Source organism: Rhinatrema bivittatum, chromosome 3 (assembly GCF_901001135.1).
Source record: "Rhinatrema bivittatum chromosome 3, aRhiBiv1.1, whole genome shotgun sequence".
NCBI lineage: Eukaryota > Metazoa > Chordata > Amphibia > Gymnophiona > Rhinatrematidae > Rhinatrema > Rhinatrema bivittatum.
Genome location: NC_042617.1, coordinates 524,194,490 through 524,214,099, shown reverse-complemented (window position 1 = coordinate 524,214,099; position 19,610 = coordinate 524,194,490). Strand labels below are relative to the sequence as shown.

The following is a 19,610-nucleotide window of genomic DNA, read 5'->3' as shown; positions in this document are numbered from 1 at the left end:
GAAGAAAGGAGGAATCGGTACGGCAATCCGAGCTCTGGAGACCGGAGACCTGAATTTAAAGTTTTCTGCTTACCTGGTCTCAGTGCTTACCAACTGTGTGCTGGACGGTCTCCAGCTGCGGGGGGAGAGGGTTTTACCTTCACCGCTGCGCTCGGCTATGCACCCGCTGCCTTTCAGCCACTCTGGGGAATAAGTCCACGCAGGGAACCGGCTACCAGACCAAGGCACACCTCTGAGGGATATCGGAAATCACATCAGGAATTCTCAACTGGGGGAGGGACCCTTAGGTATCACCGCAGGAAAGCGGGGCTCGATCTTCTTTAAGGTAATTTTGTCTTCTTGCTGTAATTTTCCTAACACTGTGCTAGTGTGTAGGATAGTGTCTGCATCTGCTGGAGACAGAGATACTGAGGAGCTGAGATCACTACAGGGGTATATCTAGCGTGAAGTTAGCTTTGAAATCTGACTCAGTCTCCCATCTGCTAGGAGAAGAGTACATAACCCACTGGTCCTGAATCCATCTGGCTACACACAAGGAAATAAAATAATTTAAAATAAATGATGCTAATAAAAATTTACACCATTAATTATATGTGGTCCTGGTGTTACCTAGCAGAAAGTACTGCTCTTTGTGGGTTAAGAGGGCTTATGGTTTTTGTTTAATATTGGTCTGCCACCATGCATCCCCTGTATAACTTTGCAGGGATATTTCCTTGCACCATACACTTATTTGGAGATCACAACATTGCTCATGGGAAAAGGGTAGAGAAGAAATGAAAAAGTACTCTTTCCCATCTACAGCATTCCCCCACTCCCAAGTAAAGAACAAATTGTTTTTCAAGTTTTGGCTAAGTTTTGAAGCTTTCTGAGATATATATGGCTCAAAGCAGCAGGATGAAAGATGACAAGACTCAGCAGGAGGTGATTTTACACAGATTTTATTATGCTTTTTTTTAAAAAAAATTATTTTCTTCAGTTGCACTAAAAATCAGGGAATGACAGTTCAAAAAAAAAACAAAACCCTGTGTAATTATAACATGCCTAGGTGAACGATGTACTACACCAGTTCCATTTATTAATAATCAGTGTACATATGCCAGACTGGACATATATGTCACAGCTAAGATATTAACGTCAGAGTTGGCTCATAGGTCTTAGGCACACGGCATCATCATTATAGTTTGGTTGATTTTGCATTATGGGGTGATATTCACTTCTAGCTTGCTTACTCTGCCTTGTAGTGGGCAGATATAATTTAGACATGTCAACTTTTCATAGATAAAATAGTATAATTTTTTTAAGACATCTCCAAGAAGCAGATACCATGACAAATGTTAAAGTCTTGAATTACTGGTCAGAGGAACACCATACAATGCAACCCAGAAGTATGGGCAACAGAACTGGGCTCTCCCCTTCTTCTTCAGCAAGAGGTACAATCCTGCTCCATCTTTCTGCCATACTTGTCTCAAGGCAAACAGAAACTGCATGTCATTAGGCTTGCCTCATTTTAGAAGGCAATGCCAGCATTTACTGGAAGTGTGCAGCCCCCCTGACATGATACAACATATTTTGCTATTAGTTGGGACTATAAGTCTGATCAGAAAAATCTGATCCACAGTGAGCTGGTACAGATACCTGAGACAATTGTCACATGTTAATTAACTCATAACCATGCCAGACACATGAGCCTCTCCAACAACACAACAGCTCGAGATCTCCACACTTACTAGCTGGAACACAACTGTTACACCACAACAACAACAACAACAACAAGAAGAAGATGGTGACATCACTAGTATTCAGGTGCAACACAGCCATAGACAAGAAACATCACATAAACTAATCATATCTAACACACACATTGACATTGAACCTATCCGCTCCCAAACTACATGAGGTCACTGTCCCCGGGATCCCTTTCACACAGACACCTGTTTCCCCAATTGCCAATGTGCTATTTCAGAGAGGTTTTTACACCTATAATTGATATGTCATTGGCTTCCTTCAGTTGTATATAATAATAGGAGCAAGTAGTGTTAAAAAATATGGCATCTGTAATGACAGGCTGCAATGGCTGGAGTGACTCAAGCAAACTTAAGTTCTGTTCCATGTCTTCTAACCAGCTGGTCTTAAATAAAGGAGGCAGCGGCTCAGAGGCAAGAGCACATGGAACCTTTTTTTTTTTTTTTTTTAACTTTTCCCGCTTCCTGCTCTTCCCATCTGCAGCTGTGTTTCCATTTTGCTAGAAAGAATGACATGTAGATCAGAGCCAAACCTCAACAGCATCATTTGTGATTTGCAGTAGGAACACCTACAGAAACACATACTATATTCTTGCAGGACCAGCTCTATTTCTTCTATCAAAATGAAAACATGGCTACTATTAGCAGCATTGTTTTACAATCTTAAAAAACACCCAAACCTTCTGGGTGTAACAACATCCTGGGCTTTCCTTTGGTTCTAAGGGAAATGGGGGAAGGACACTAGGCAAAGCAAAGTGACAAGCATTACAGCTCTGTATTCAAAGTCCCAGGCATGCTGTATTATTCAGTTTAGAAAACTGGCAATAATTCTGGGCTAGAGGATTTATGGGTGGGATAGGGTTGCAACGGCCATCCTGGCTCTGCTCCTAGGAAAGCTAAAGGGAGTATAGTGGGGTTTCATCCCACTAGGAGAAGACTTAACTGCTGAAACACTGTAGCATACCTCTTGAGCCTGGTTCTAAAGTCTATAGCTTGTCCAATGATTTTTATCACGGTCAGAATCTGGAGAAATAAATCGAAGCAGGCAGGGTGGAAGGAGAGCCGAAAGGCAATGTGAGTGGGGAATCAGCCCAATCAATCCATCACAGACACATATGCACAGCAGTACTGATATTTCCTGAAACCCAATCCATCTCTTACTACCTGAGCAGTGCAACATTCCAAAATATATTTCTACTCAGAACATTAAAAATGCATTTTTTTAAATACAAAAATCACTGGAAAGAAGAGGGATACAAAATACACTTATTCATCAGGTGAAAACACACACAATATCAAAAATGACAACATGAAGAATCCAGCAGACAGACTACAAGACATAATAAAAATATATAATTCAATACTGAATTATATATTTGATATCATTAACAAAATTTAAAATAATCAAGTTTTAAACATCTGTAGTTGTAGTTCTGTTTGACTAATTTACCCTCCTTGCCCCCTCTATGAACAATAAATACCCTTATTCCTGAACTCATTATGAAAAAGAACTGGAAGCTCTAAACTTTTATGAATTCAGAAAGGCCATCTTCTAAGGTACTCTGCTGCATTTCACTATATATTATAATAAATATATTAGTAGAGCCAACTGGTAACCTTTTAGGCCCTTTGGAATTTATTTTTAGATGTCACATGTAATCTGTGAAGCCAAATTGATAGAAAACAGATTCATACATTTTTCAACACTTAGAACAGATTAGTTAGACCATGGGGTTGTTTATCTGGTGCTTCCCTTATCCGTCACTTGCCATGTAACTAAGTCTTTTAATCTTCGGGTGCTCATATTTAGATTAGAATCTCTGAGGTAGGTCCATGTGGCATTACAATCACTGTATACAAATAGTTCTTTCTAAAATAAATGCATTAACCCAGAACTTTCTAATATTAATCAAAATCTTTCTTAAGCAGTGGAAAATCTGTTTTTCTATTTACTTAAAGCATCTTCATAGAACCTGAGATCATATCAACCAAATGAGCTCACGTGAAATGTAAAAATAGCTATCACCAGGATCTAATGAAACAAATACAAATTGTTAACAGAGTTAAAAAGAATAAGTTCTCCACTGAAAGTCTTTGGAAGGCAGTACCCAGGGCTGGCTGAAGACCTTGTCACTAAAGGCATTGGCCTAGGATGGCAGAGTGCAAAAGGCCTGGTGTCAGGAGGAAGAGCAGCAAATAGGACCTAGCACTGATTGTCAGAGAGGAGCCAGACAGTTAGCACTGGGACCCAGCAAGAAGGGTAAGGGACCCAGCAAGAAGGGTAAGTGGCAGCAAATTTTAAATCTGCTTTTTTTTTTTTTTTTTTTTTGACTACATGGAAGCTTCAAACCAGCCTGGAAGATGGCCCTTAAGGAATTATCAAGTTAAGTGACAGGCTTTGGATCCCTGTACCTTAGTGTGTCGATACAGTCACTGTAAGCATGGTCTTATGCACAATCTTTAGAGTGACAGACTATGATGCTATCAGCTTGAGAGGTTTCCAAAATTTTCTATTTGGGATTTAGTCTTCAACATACATTAAAAAAAAAAGCTTTAAAGCTATAAAGATAATGCTTGCTGCTAGTTCTGAAATCATTTATACACTGTTTCCAGATTCCTGCCTCATTTATCTGATCTTCTCAGTTTGGGAAGCCCTGACCGAATGGATGAATGTAAAATCTATTCTTCTGATAAGAGTGCTCTCACAGAGCCATATCCGTAAAGCAAGGATCTAGGAAAAAATTCTGTCAAAAACATGCAAGTACTTTCCATTTTCCTCCTTGGTTCTGTGTGCAAAATCGCCTCGTGCTTCTTTCACTATTTGATGGTGCTTTTCAATATATATATAAATGATCTGGAATACGACGAGTGAGGTTATCAAATTTGCGGATGATACAAAATTATTCAGAGTAGTTAAATCACAGGCAGACTGTGATACATTACAGGAGGACCTTGCAAGACTGGAAGATTGGGCATCCAAATGGCAGATGAAATTTAATGTGGACAAGTGCAAGGTGATGCACATAGGGAAAAATAACCCTTGCTGTAGTTACACCATGTTAGGTTCCATGTTAGGAGCTACCACCCAGGAAAAAGATCTAGGCATCATAGTGGATAATACTTTAAAATCGTCAGCTCAGTGTGCTGCAGCAGTCAAAAAAGCAAATAGAATGTTAGGAATTATTAGGAAGGGAATGGTTAATAGAAAGGAAAATGTCATAATGCCTCTGTATCGCTCCATGGTGAGACCGCACCTTGAATACTGTGTACAATTCTGGTTGCCGCATCTCAAAAAAGATATAGTTGCGATGGAGAAGGTACAGAGAAGGGCAACCAAAATGATAAAGGGGATGGAACAGCTCCCCTATGAGGAAAGGCTGAAGAGGTTAGGGCTGTTCAGCTTGGAGAAGAGACGGCTGAGGGAGGATATGATAGAGGTCTTTAAGATCATGAGAGGTCTTGAACGAGTAGATGTGACTCGGTTATTTACACTTTCGAATAATAGAAGGACTAGGGGGCATTCCATGAAGTTAGCAAGTAACACATTTAAGACTAATCGGAGAAAATTCTTTTTCACTCAACGCACAATAAAGCTCTGGAATTTGTTGCCAAAGAAGGTAGTTAGTGCAGTTAGTGTAGCTGGGTTAAAAAAAGGTTTGGATAAGTTCTTGGAGGAGAAGTCCATTAATGGCTATTAATCAATTATACTTAGGGAATAGCCACTGCTATTAATTGCATCAGTAGCATGGGTTCTTCTTAGTGTTTGGGTAATTGCCAGGTTCTTGTGGCCTGGTTTTTGGCCTCTGTTGGAAACAGGATGCTGGGCTTGATGACCCTTGGTCTGACCCAGCATGGCAATTTCTTATGTTCTTATAGAGGCAGAGTTGTAGTTTAGAGAGCAGATCCTAACAAACTCTGGACAAGATTACTGGCTTCTTGCTGTGAACACTCATTGAGCACTAGTCCAGAACAGCAGCTCCTGCGAGGATGCGTCAGTCAGAAGCACACATCAAAACTAAGAGGCTAAGAACCATCCTGGTCACAACAAGTAAGAAGGAAGAACTGCTGAGAGCACACACACACAAAAATGATGATGTAGTTCATAATTTTCTACACTTTATCGGGCTTTGAAGGTAAACTGGCCTTTCCCTCAGGCCATGGTGTCAAGACAGCAGCATGATTTTGCAATACAATTACTTTCCATTTTTTCAAGTTAAGATTTTATCATCCATTGGACACGGCCAGCCTTTATACCCATGCATGATGTCTAACAATAGCATCAATCTTGTCAAAGAATATTCTGTTTCAGTTTAATTATTGTTTTTGCAGGAATACTTGGGACTTTGTCACCATTTATTTACAAACTTAGAAAAGTTGTACTCCTAACATATTATTACATTATTTAGCCACCAGTTGGACCTTACTTTTTTTCTTTATGATTTTCATACTACATTTATTATTTGATTTATATTCTGCTTTTCGGCACTCCAAGGAGAAAAGGTGATTTGATATTTTGAGCAGTCTAGCCAATACTGGTGCTTTAAAGCCAATTTGTTTTGTTTCCTCAATAAAAGCCTTTTTTGCTAAGCTCGTGCCTCAGCTGTTTGTGCTGTATTCACAGGCCATGGAGCAACACTGCAATTGCCTGGTTTACTGTGGAAATTGAAGCAGCCAAGGAACTTTTGACAATCTAATCAACCCTTCACTTCTTGATTTTTTGCTTTCTTTTTGGATCTTATATTTCCTTAATTTTCCTTCTTCTGGTTTTTTTATTCTTAATACCTTTTTGTTTTGTTTTTTTTTAAGTTCAGCATTTTCTGAGATTTATTATTGCAGGGAGTGGCCAAGTTGGAGGATCCTTCAACACAAAAAAAACAAACTTAAAACACCAATATTTTCTCACAAAAATAAAATTCAGAAGGAAAAATGGAGAAATTACTTACCTGATAATTTCGTTTTCCTTAGTGTAGACAGATGGACTCAGGACCAATGGATATAGTGTGCTCCTGATAGTAGTTGGAGACAGATCAGATTTCAATCTGACATCAGCCCTAGTACATATACATCTGCGAGACAACATGTTCTTCAGTATTCTCTTCGAAAAGCAATTGTGGATATATGTGTGACTGAATAACTTGATTAACTTGCATAACTTGATCAACTTGAACTGGTTGATGTGGTTATAGCTAGAGACCGCCAGTGCACTCAACCGAAATACGCCTACACTTGGTAGTTATGGTGTCCTAATTAGAGGAAGGCTTGGCTTACCCGTGTTTGTCTTGTTCTCGGGGACTGTCCCCAACCATGGGTGGGATACTGAGTCTATCTGTCTACACTAAGGAAAACGAAATTATCAGGCAAGTACTTTCTCCATTTCCTAGCGTGTAGCAGATGGACTCAGGACCAATGGGCTGTTCAAAAGCTACTCCCAAACTGGGTGGGAGGCTGCCTGTGGCCCACTTAGTATTGCCCTTGTGAATGCTGTGTCCTCCCGAGCCTGCACATCCAGGCAATAGAACCTAGAGAAGGTATGAATGGAGGACCATGTCGCCGCCCGACAGATCTCGGCGGGTGACAGCATCTTGGTTTCCGCCCAAGACACTGCCTGGGCTCTAGTGGAATGGGCCTTGACTTGTAGAGGTGGAGGCTTGCCTGCCTCTACGTAGGCCACCTTGACCAACTTGAGATCCAGGATGGGTCGGAACGTACCCTCTTTCTTGGGGACGATAAAATAGATGGACTAGTGCCCAGTATTTTGTTGTTGCATGGGCACCAGTGTAATGGCCTTTAAGGTGAGCAATTTGGTCAGCGTGGTTTCCACTGCCCTCCTTTTGGAGAGGTCGTGGCAGGGAGATTTCACAAATTTGCTCGGAGGAATGTTGTAGAAGTCCAGATAATATCCCTCTCGAATGATGGTTAGGACCCACTTGTCCAAAGTTGTCTCGACCCATCTTTGGTAGAATAGGGCAAGCCTGCCTCCTATGGCTTCTTCCTGTGGATGGACCAGCTGATTTTCATTGTGCGGTGCGGCTAGGGCCTGGGCCAGAGCCGGCTCCCCTTCTGCTGTGTGAGATGCCTGATATGTAGTTTTGTATGGTTTGAAACGCTGTGATTCCCTGCCCTTTGATGTTTTGGGGGAAGGGGCGCTGGCTTCTCTTGTTCTTGTCCTCCGGTAGCCGCGGTACTGGGATTCACCCCATTTGTCAGCTAACTTTTCCAGTTCACTTCCGAAGAGCAGGGTTCCCTTAAAGGGCATTCTCGTGAGTCTCGTCTTGGAAGTCGCGTCGGCTGACCAGCTTCGGAGCCAGAGTTGCCTTCTGGCTACCACCATGGATGAGACGCCTCTGGCTGCAGTGCGCACCAGGTCTGAGGTCGCATCCGTGAGGAATGATACTCCTGGTTCTAGTGCTTCGATGGGTGTGGTGGCGTTCCTTATCTTTGATAAACAGGTGCGCTTCAGCATGGCACAGCAGGCCACGATCTGTAGCGACATAGCTGATACGTCGAAAGACTGTTTGAGGATGGATTCCAGACGTCTGTCCTGGGCATCCTTGAGTGCTGCTCCTCCCTCGACTGGGATGGTAGTGCATTTAGTGATCACGCGGACCATGGCATCCACTTTGGGGAATGCCAGGAGATCTTTTGCCGTGGGGTCCAGGGGGTATGTGGCTGCCAGGGTCTGCCCCCCTTTGAACATGGCCTCTGGAGAGTCCCATTCCAGGTCAATCAGCTGTTGGACAGCTTGCAGCAAAGGGAAATGGCGGGAGGTCTGATGGAGTCCCTCGAGGAGGGGGTTAGTCTTCGGTTCCCCTGTAGCACTTGTGCCTGGGATAGCAAGCTCTTTCAAGCTGTCCACCACAAGGTCTGAAGGCTCATCTTTGGTGAAGAACGCCTCATGGTTCGGTAGGGTTCCGTTCCTGGAGGGATTTCTCCTTCCTCCAGGGAGTCTTGACTCTCATTCAAGGTGTCCGTGTCCCCAAAGCTGGGGCTATTGGGCGGGTGAGGTACTTCTCTGGGTTTAGAGGGTCCCAGGATGTTAGGATCCTCTGGGGGAGGCTGTGGCTGTGTCATCGTAGGCACCGGTTGCATGTGGACAAAGGTATGTAGGCCTTTGAAGAATTCTACCCAAGAGAAGGATGCTGGGTCTAAATTGAGAGGCACTGCATCCCTGGGAAGCCCCGTTTGAGAGAGGTTCCTGCTGGGAGTAGCGAGGTCCAGTGTACTGTTGGTGGAACCGGATCCCTGTATTGGCTGGGGATGACCTTGGGCTGGATCACCCAGGGCCTCCTCGCACTGTATACACAAGGCTGTGGCCTCTTCGTGCTGCGCCACTCTAATGTGGCAGCTGGGCAGAGGCCCTGGGCCTTAAGCTTCTTGTCCGGTGGTGCCATGGTTTGTGTGCGCTGAAAGCAACTCCTGTTTGTGCATTCAAGCGTACGCCAGGAGGCTGAGATATGCGCTCAGGGTGCGCCGAAGATGTGTGTGAAGGACGGATGTGCGCGCAGAGAGATGCGCGCGCCGCTCTATGCACGATGTTTTACTTATGCGCCCAGCACAGTTGAGCGCATGGCTGTGCACCCGGCGCCCTTGTGTGCGTCGCTGAACTTATGCGCGTGCATGTGTGTGCACAAGAGATTTTGTGCGCACGGCTTGCCTCTGTGCGCACAGAACGAATTGGCGGACAGGGCAGCGATCAAATGGAAATGGCAACGGCGACCATGCGGGCAATATGGCGACCACCTCGGAGGGTCTCCACGTGGGAGGGCCCTTGTATTGAACCGGGGTCTAGCCCTGGTAAGGCTGATCAACCCGGTAGCACTTATGCTGGCTGGCTATCTGTGCGGCTATTCGAGCCTTGGAGACCGGAGATTTATAAGAAGTTTTCTACCTTACCTTGTCTCGGCGTTTCCTGGTCTCTTTCCTGGCGGTCTCCGGCTGCGGGGGGAGAGGGAAAAATACCTTCACCGCCGCGCTCAAATTTGCACCCGCTGCCTCTCAGCCGCACCCGATGCCGGGGGCTAAGTCCACGCCGGGAACCGGCTGCTGGACTGAGGCCTACCTCTGAGGGATCGCGGAAATCACTTCAGGAATCTCAACTGGGGGAGGGACCCGTAGGTATCACTGCAGGAGAGCGGGGCTCGTCTGTAGAGGTAAGTTTTCTTCTTTGTTTTGGATTTCTTTGGTTAGAATACTCTAACGCTGAGCAAGCGTGTATAGAGCCCCGAACTGCTATGGAGACGGAAAATACTGAAGAGCATGGCATCTTGCAGGGGTATATGTACTAGGGCTGACGTCAGATTGAAATCTGATCCGTTTCCAACTGCTATCAGGAGCATACTATACCCATTGGTCCTGAGTCCATCTGCTACACGCTAGGAAATAGGGATTTAAATTATATGAATTGCCAAGCAAGTTAATTTCTGTTAGTACTGCCATTTTAATAAACGTCTCAATGTATTCCAAAAAATAATGGTAACTGACATAAGATATCAATAGAAGAAGTCAGCAAATGCAGGACTGAATAGTTTGTATATAACTAGAATAAAAATTTAATTGGGTGAAAAATGAGGTCTCCTATTTTTGGGTGATTATGTGAGCTAATTTCTGCAGTCAGCTAGATTCTTATATAGATATGGTCCTGTTTCTAAATCAGCAGCAAACAGAATATTTAAGATCCAAGTTGACTTTTTCTTTTAGATCAAAATTATTAAGTCTGCAAATATTAGACCATTAGAAATCCAGAATCTGCAAGAAGCTGCATGTGAGGCTTTCAGAAACTGGCATTAGACAATAGATTGGTCATTGCCTGGTCATGGCAAATCCTAAGAGACTCATCCTACTTCCCAATGTATTTTTATTGTGCAGAATTTGATCAGTAAACTAAGCACATACGACTTTTGTAATTCATAAAACAGCCTCAAGTAAGCAACCCAAAGACTTCTATTTCAGAAAATGACTTACTGCTGGAAGCCTGTTTTAACACAGTGGATCTAGTTTTAGTACAGGCCTAGTCAAAGGATGGAACACTCCTTGACTGCACTGCATAATGTAACTCAAAGTCTGAGACAAGATCAAAGAGAAAAAACGTATGTGAAATGCTGCACTAATCAAAAGGGTTTATAAACATGATCATGGCTTGCATAGACATAATTAACAAAATGGCTACCTGTGCCAGGTCTGAATGATAAAAAAAAACAAAAAACAAAAAACAAAAAACCATGAAGCAATGAAAATTTCTGAATAATTTGTTAGGCGTCATCTTACACTGAGCAGAACTCCACAATCATTTCACCCAAATGTGTATGAGGCTTCTCTTTTCCTGCAGCTTTGTTCTTTTAATTTTTCCCCGGAAAGTCTTTCCTTGCTCCGGCTTCTACCATATCAGTTTCCCCAACTTTTTTTTACCCCTTCTCTTTCCAAAGCCAAGCAATGCAATGGCTGTCTACAACAAAAGACTGAAAAAGAGGGCGCTACTCATGTGAGATGCTGTGATAAGAGCAGTATACAGCTCTGCCTTCTCCCAGACACTGTGAACACTCTTTCAAGCAGTGCTCCAGTCCGAGAAGAGAAAGCTTCAGCTCAAATGGAACCTAACTCTCAAGGCTGGCAGAGAGAACCACCACCAACACTACCATGGTCAAATGGCTCACCTCCTGCAGTCTTTTCCACTAATCTTCTCAAAATTCCCACTGCTTCCAAACCGTTAAACCTGTCTTCTAATCACCAGTTCGCTCAGTGTTCCATCCAAAAATTGTCAAGCTTCTTTGTATGCTTGTTTTTGCAGGTATTGTACACTGTACAATAAATATTCAGAAATGACTATGTAAAGAGTAAATTTAAGATCAGCTATTGAAGGCTCTTCTCTTGTAGAAGTATTAAGTGTGGTCTGGTATTCCGGTGAAACTACTGTTTTTCCATTATATCATTCTCTCAGCTAATTTTTAGGGTCATGGAATTCCCATATTTCAAGTTTGTGATCCATCCTGCAGCTTCTGAGTGCTGTTTTTACTACTTGGTGATGCAAATAGTGACCTACTCACTGAAGGAAAGAGGAGGAAAACAATGACATGGAAAGGACTCCCCCCCCCCCCCCCTCACTCTCCAGGTTTTTAGAGAAAAAAGATGGGTTACAGATGTTGATGTTGCAGAGATGAGGTAACTGGTTTATGGACAGATTTATGAAAAGCAGTATCCAGTTACAGTAGGTATCTCTCGTTACTAATTCATTATTGCTTTCCAGTTAAATCCACGAGGCTGTGAATTGCACTTTTATAATTAGTTTCTGAAAAGTCTCATGACTTGGGAAATCTACTCCAATGGTGATAAAAACAGTTAAGTTATGGGAACCTGTGTTGGCTCTAGTGCAAACTGCTTCAACAAGGTTAGGTCCTGAAATTAAAATGGCACAGGATATGGACTGGCTGCAAGGGCCTCACTTATTGGCAATAAAAGTACCTTAGCGTAAGGGGGGAGGTGAAAAGGGTATGATGTACAACATCAACAATAATTTTGCACAGCTGGGATTGTGCAGAATGGCAATGCTACACACACCAAGACAATCTTTTCTTGGCTGGTTTTGGCGCTGGGCTGGTCACTCAGCTTCGATATGGTAGATTTCTACTGGTGAATCATTTAGAAGATTCCAAACAGGGATTCTTCCCCTTGTACCCCCTAGTGCAAGCTCTTGTCCCAAGTCTGTACTCAAAGTGACGTCTCCTGAATGATGTAAAAATGGCCTCCATCAAGTCTGTGAAAGCCATCAGACTTCTCAGTTTCTTTGCATTCTTCTCCTTGCACATCACCATTAACCAGGCCATTGCAGGTCTTCTCAGACACAACGGGCTGCTGCATATCATCATCATTGTCCTAATCAGGGATAAAAGAAACCCCCCCACCAAAAGTAAAATGTTAAACTTGATCAAAGGCTTCAGGGTATAACCAAGGGTGATGAAAGACCTAAAAATTAGGTCAGTAGATATATATAACATGTCAAGGGTCTGACAGACAGTGAACAGCTGATAGTGGAAGTTGTCTGTATGTGTATCGGGTGACAAGGCTCAGAGAGACAAGTTAATCAACAGGTGTAAACAGTTATGCATGCATCAAAGAAAGGCAAAAAAGCATAAAGTGGTGCAATTATGCTTGTATGTCATTTCTGGCCATTGGTTTCAAACATCCATGATATTAACACTGAAAAAAATGGAAAAGGAGATGAAGAATTAAAAAACTCTAAAAATGTATACCATGGCACAATGGTGTGCCTTCAGACCTAATCAGGTTTGCAACAGAAAAGTCACCACTACCTACTGCTCATATCCAGGCCAGCACCTGGGCTCTGTTCTCAACATCTTACAGCAACACGAGGCATCCACAGTGGCTCTTAAACATGTAGGAGCTTCTTTCTAAGAGCATGTGTAACCATGTATACTTCTTTTTCTTAGCTACAGCATGAGGCTTGGTAATTAATGGACAGTATGCAGGGCGTGGATAGCCAGGCCCCGTTTTTTGCAGCATACATCTTCCACTTCATGAGTTTCCTCCTTTGAATCCTTACAGCCTCTCTTATCCCAAGCTGAGAGAAACAGAAAGAGCATTCAATGAGCACTGGTTATGATGGGAGCAGCAGCAATGGAGTAACTCCAACGCTACTTGAAGCAGTAAAGATAATTAACTGAGCTGATTGCCTATATCATACCAATTTTACCCTTCTCATGCATTAGTGTGTAGAGGGAACTCATCCATTGTAATGGGTTAATGTTTATTTCTGCCCATTCTCTCCCTTTGTGTTAAACTTTGGAAGACAGTCTTGTGGGTCTTTCAATGCATTTCTAGCTCTTCTTTTGACCATGAGTCCTCTCCATGTCCATGTTACCTGCCCTGTGGAGGTTGGTGCATCAAGCAACATTTTTGTTAATGGAGATCTGCCTTGGGCTTGAAAAGGTAGGGAAGCACTGTTCTAATATCCAAGTAAGAACCATCATATTTTGATATTTTCAGTAAGGAACTCAGGGACCTCATAGGAGTCCTGTGGTTCTAAAGCTGAACAAAAGAGCTCAGAGGACTGCAAACAGAAGGCTGGGAGAATCCTAAAGAGAAGTTTGCATGAGTGGTTCCCATTTAGAATTTCTCAAAATTCAGATAAGTAAATTAGTAAATTATCTACCTGTAACCCAAACCACTTTTTGGTCTGGGTTACAGGTCAGCAAGTCTTGCCTCACAAATCTGCTTCACTTTTTTGAAGGAGTTAATAAACATGTGGATAAAGGTGAACCGGTAGATTTGGTATACTTGGATTTTCAGAAGGCATTTGACAAAGTTCCTCATGAGAGGCTTCTAGGAAAAGTACAAAGTCATGGGATAGGTGGTGATGTCCTTTCGTGGATTGCAAACTGGCTAAAAGACAGGAAACAGAGTAGGATTAAATGGACAATTTTCTCAGTGGAAGGGAGTGGGCAGTGGAGTGCCTCAGGGATCTATACTGGGACCCATGCTTTTCAATATATTTATAAATGATCTGGAAAGGAATATGACGAGTGAGGTAATCAAATTTGCAGATACAAAATTATTCAGAGTAGTTAAATCACAAGCAGATTGGGATAAATTGCAGGAGGACCTTGTGAGACTGGAAAATTGGGCATCAAAATGGCAGATGAAATTTATTGTGGATAAGTGAAGGTGATGTATAGTTACACGATTTTGGTTCCATATTAGGAGCTACCACCCAGGAAACAGATCTAGGCGTCATCGTGGATAATACATTGAAATCGTTGGCTGTATGTTGCGGCAGTCAAAAAAGCAAACAATGTTAGGAATTATTAGGAAGGGAATGGTGAATAAAACAGAAAATGTCATAATGCCTCTGTATCGCTCCATGGTGAGACCGCACCTTGAATACTGTGTACAATTCTGGTTGCCGCATCTCAAAAAAGATATAATTGCGATGGGGAAGGTATGGAGAAGAGCTACCAAAATGATAAGGGGAATGGAACAGCTCCCCTATGAGGAAAGACTAAAGAGGTTAGGACTTTTCAGCTTGGAGAAGAGACGGCTGAGGGGGGATATGATAGAGGTGTTTAAAATCATGAGAGGTTTAGAACGGGTAGATGTGAATCGGTTATTTACTCTTTCAGATAATAGAAAGACTAGGGGGCACTCCATGAAGTTAGCATGTTGCACATTTAAAACTAATCGGAGAAAGTTCTTTTTTACTCAACGCACAATTAAACTCTGGAATTTGTTGCCAGAGGATATGGTTAGTGCAGTTAGTATAGTTGTGTTTAAAAAAGGATTGGAGAAGTTCTTGGAGAAGTTCATTACCTGCTATTAATTAAGTTGACTTGGAAAATAGCCACTGCTATTACTAGCAACAGTAGCATGGGAAAGACTTATTTGGGTACTTGCCAGGTTCTTATGGCTTGGATTGGCCACTGTTGGAAACAGGTTGCTGGGCTTGATGGACCCTTGGTCTGACCCAGTATGGCATGATCTTATGTTCTTATGCCCCTCTTCCTGCCCATCAAGAGGACTGGCAAGAACTGCAGACCGCAAGGATTCCTACCACCAGAAGATTAATCAACTAAGTGAGTAACAGATCTACCTTCAAGGCAGGACACCCATATGGCATTCACAAAGAGCCCTGAGGGATAGAGACATTAACTCTATGCCAAAATAGATTTTTGTGCCAGCGGGAGGGGTTTCCCAATCATCCAAGGGGGCGTAGCCCAGGCGGACCACTGCACAATCTAATCCAGAAATGTGGATGGATTCCTGGCCTAATAAAGACTAATGCACAGATAAAGGAGAAAAGATATGTAATTAAGAGAGAAACTGCAGAGATTGTGGTGTGTGATTTACTATATTTAATTGAGCCATTCAACAAAATCAGTAAAGCATTATTTTGGACACTGCCTACATGGTCCGAGTGTGGTTTGTTTGGTACACAACACACAGCAGAATGAGGGAGCTCCAGCATAGCTCACTAATCACCCTGTAGTGGGACCAGAGAGGACTCCTTTCCGCCCCTAGTCCGAAGGACCTACACTTTAGGGTGGGAGGAGAAGTAAAAGCTAGCCAGGGTCCATGCCCCAAAGAACTTATAAATAACTATGTCCCCCCTCTGTACCCAGCTTGTACATTAAGGAGGGGTTACATACCTAACACAACCATCTTAAAAAGGCACAGCTTCTAGTCTTTCAAAGACACAAAACGGGCAGGTGGAGGGAGGATATTTAGAGCCATCTGAGGTTTTAAAAGGTCAAAATGGGAATATAATCTGAGGACACAAAAAAAGAAAAGGAATTTGGCTCTCAGATTTTCAGCCTTATAAGGCTGTACAGGTAACATTTTTGGACATTTTCAATAAAATGGCTGGGTTCATTTTCAAGGACACGACCATACTGTGGTATAATGATGCATTACAGCAGTGGACAGGTAAGGTTGCCACAAAGTCCAAAACCTACACATATCTGTGGCATCTATGAAAAAGATATGGGATGCAGTGAGAGGCATTAAGAATCCTATTTTTAAAAGAACAGCATGGATTCAGAGCACACAAAAAATCTGCAGGAGAATAGCATCTCATGGACCCCTGCAGAGCTGCCTCAATGGATAAGTTGTTTTATTCACCTCATATCAACATGATTAGGTTTAGCCATGTTTGCTTCAATTTTAACTTCAGTTCCATAATTCAGCTTTTTAAAGTTAGATAAATACATACTTCAAGTTTAAGTTTTCACATTTTTCCATTAAGATTCTAAATGAGTGTATATGCTCACTTTTATAGTAATAAAAAAAGATTAACAGAGAGTGATATACACTATAAGCATCAGGGCTCAGAATCAGGAGGTATGCATAGAAAAAAGAAACATTTCTAAAGATTATGAAATACTGAGATGTTTCCAAGAGAACATGAGTCAGATCCTATTTGAGATTTATGGGTAAGGACAAAACCAGATCAATAGACTGCTAAGACATGGATAGGAGTTCTGTTTGTAGGTGTTTATAAAATGTAGATTTTGATGTCTATTTTAAGCAAATTAAAGGGGGGGAGGGTTGTTTTTTGTTTTTAAATACTTAAAACCAATGTTTTTCTGTGTTTACACATTGCTATAACATTTATTGGGTTGCTTTTTTAATTATTTAAAATGAACACATTTTGTAAACACTATCTGACACACTTCTTGCAATGTTTTCTCCCATACAGCTTCAAATCATCTCTGGCCACAGCCAAGCACTTCCTCCCACAGCCCCAGCACGCCACTCATCCTTCCCCCCTATACCCAGCATAGCTAGAGCAGAGCCCCCCCCCACAGCCCCAACACTCTCCCCACACTCTCAGCACAGTCAAGAACATTTCACAGCTCCAACATTCTCCAGCCACAGCCAAGCTCTCCCTCCCACAGCCCCAGTACGCCACTCATCCTCCCACCCGACAGCCCCAGCACTCTCCCACCCTATACCCAGCATAGCTAGAGCAGAGCCCCCCACACAGCCCCCACCCCATAGTCAGCACAGTCAAGAACATTTCACAGCTCCAACATTCTCCAGCCACAGCTAAGTACTCCCTCCCACAGCTCCAGCACAGCCACAGAACCCCCCACATCCGCCACACTCTCCAGCACCAGCCATCTCCTCCATAGCCCCAGCATTCTTCCTTCTTGCCAACCTCAGCAATCTCCCACCCCAGACCCACCACAGCCCTCCACTGCTCCAATATTCTCTCAACACAGCCAAGCAACCTCCTCAAAGTCCCTGCATTCCCTTCCCTCCCCAGTACAGTCCCCATATTCTTGCTCAACCACCCCAGCCACAGCCCCCACACTCTTTCCCAACCCTAGCACAGCCCCCAACACCCAGAACTCTTATTGAAGGAGGGGTTGGTCAGAGGCCCAACCTTGGCGGCAGCAGCAATAGCAACAAAGGATAGTATTTACCAATGGCCAGCCCAAACATTAGTATTTTAGAAAGCATTTCCTACTTAGCTGCTGTTTACACCATCGTAAATCAGGGCACTGCTAGCCTAATCCTTATCAGAACTTTGTACAGATATCACACTGATCTATACCCTAGGGTTATACCCTCTGTGGTGCTTGCAGGCCACAAGCACATTTTCAAAGGGAAGCTCCCTGCAAGGTTTCTCTTTGAAAATGTGGGGGATCATGGGGAACATTTATATGCATGCACACATGCAAAGGATGCTGGGTAAAATACTCGCAGGGGATTTCAAAATCAAATCTCTGCACATATGTTATTGTGCCCTTCCCAACCCTACCCCTTGCCATAAGGCATGCATAATTTTACTGCATTCATGAGGTGAGGAAGTGGAAAATCCTTCTGAAAATTCCCCTCCTAAAGAATGATCACATCAGTTTTATTTTGCCAGGCTTATGCTAATGTGATGCCTTACTGTGGAGTATAGTACTCATAGTTGCAGTTAAAGTGCTATATACACTGTACAATTTTTAAAGTATATTGTTTTAAAATGTTCCTCTGCTTCCATTTCATATATTTTATACGTTTTATTTATAATATGGTAATCAGCGTTAAACAATGTGGATCCGCGGAATATAAGATATTTCTGTATGTGAATGTTGACCCAGAATATGAATGCTGATTTTGTAAACCATTGTTATCATTTGGAACAATGGTATATAAAATGCCCAAATAAATAAATAAACAAACAGAATAAGGAAATAAATAAATAAATAAATAAATAAATAATCATGGGCAGCTAAAAAGCTGGTGCAGGAAAAGAGATTTGTACAAAGGGGTGGTGTGGCCAATAATAAAAGGTGTCTGACTTTTAACTAAAAGATATAAAAATGAAAAAAAAAAAACCAAAATAGAAGAGAAGAGAAAAATAACAAAACAGATGTGAAAGACAGAAAGAAACCACAAATAAAAGTGTGAACAAACTTTGAAAAATAAATCAGAGAGAGGGGAAAATGAAATAATGACATTATGCAAGAAAGGGATCATGAAACCACAGGCATGAAAAAGAAACCTGAATGAGAACTGGAAGGTATACGAGAGGTGGATTATAGACAGTCAAAATACCAGAAACGCACAGCACGGAAACATTTATTTTATTATGGTGATTGGGGAGAGACTTACCAAAGATTTTTTTTCTGGTTTTGCATCAGTGCAAGAGCTGCTTCAGCTTTTTTTCAATGAAAGATACTCAGCATCTTTCAAGGCAAAAATGTCAGTGCAGATTGGGAGTTATTTTTGCATTAGAGCAAAGACTGAAGAATTTCTCATTATTTTAACATGATCTTTAAAAGAGAGTGTGCTTGTTTTGTTTTTTTTTTTGGGGGGGGGGGATTTAAATGGATGTTTGGCCTTGAAATATGTAAACTCAGCAAATAGCCATTTGTGTTTAGGCTAGGGAAGGCAAATCTTGACATTTCCATTTATAAATTCAAGTGTGGGCAGTCACTTACTCCAAAACATACTCTGCCTCACACCATTATCTCTTGGGGCAAGTGCCTCCAAACGGATTTGTTTTGTAAACACCTTGAAAGGAATGAACCTCATTCCTAAAACGGAGTATGTTGGGAATGATAATCTCTCAGATTTACTGCTTGTTGTACACTCATTTCATCCGACAATATTTGTGAGGAAAGATATGATAAAAAGCACTTCACAACCAGCAATGACTGATCTCATCTCTCTGTAACCCTGATGGCTCAGTTTGAGCTGCGGTATCCCTCCTTGAGATATAATTACTTATATTAAACTACTTAACAGATGTCAAGAAGCAAAAATATCTGCAATTATCAGACAGACAATGCTGGTTAAAGCAAAGGTATGTTTGCTCAAGACATATAGCAAAACTGATTGCACTCAAAATTTGGTCTCACAATTAAA

The 19,610-nt window shown here is 42.2% G+C and overlaps 1 protein-coding gene across 8 annotated transcripts in view; it reads right to left on the bottom strand.

Annotated features, from left to right (window-relative positions):
• SLC5A6 (solute carrier family 5 member 6) overlaps positions 1 to 19,610 on the bottom strand; it is a 377,063-nt gene that overhangs the window by 178,862 nt on the left and 178,591 nt on the right. Inside the window, exon 16 of one of the 8 annotated variants that reach the window (XM_029596264.1) lies at positions 10,031 to 12,608. The exons of the other annotated variants lie outside the window; for them this stretch is intronic. Within the exon in view, the coding sequence (XP_029452124.1) occupies positions 12,444 to 12,608 (165 nt within the window). The 3' untranslated portion in view covers positions 10,031 to 12,443. Of the gene's footprint in view, positions 1 to 10,030; positions 12,609 to 19,610 lie in introns of those variants that run through there. 8 annotated transcript variants of the gene reach the window in all.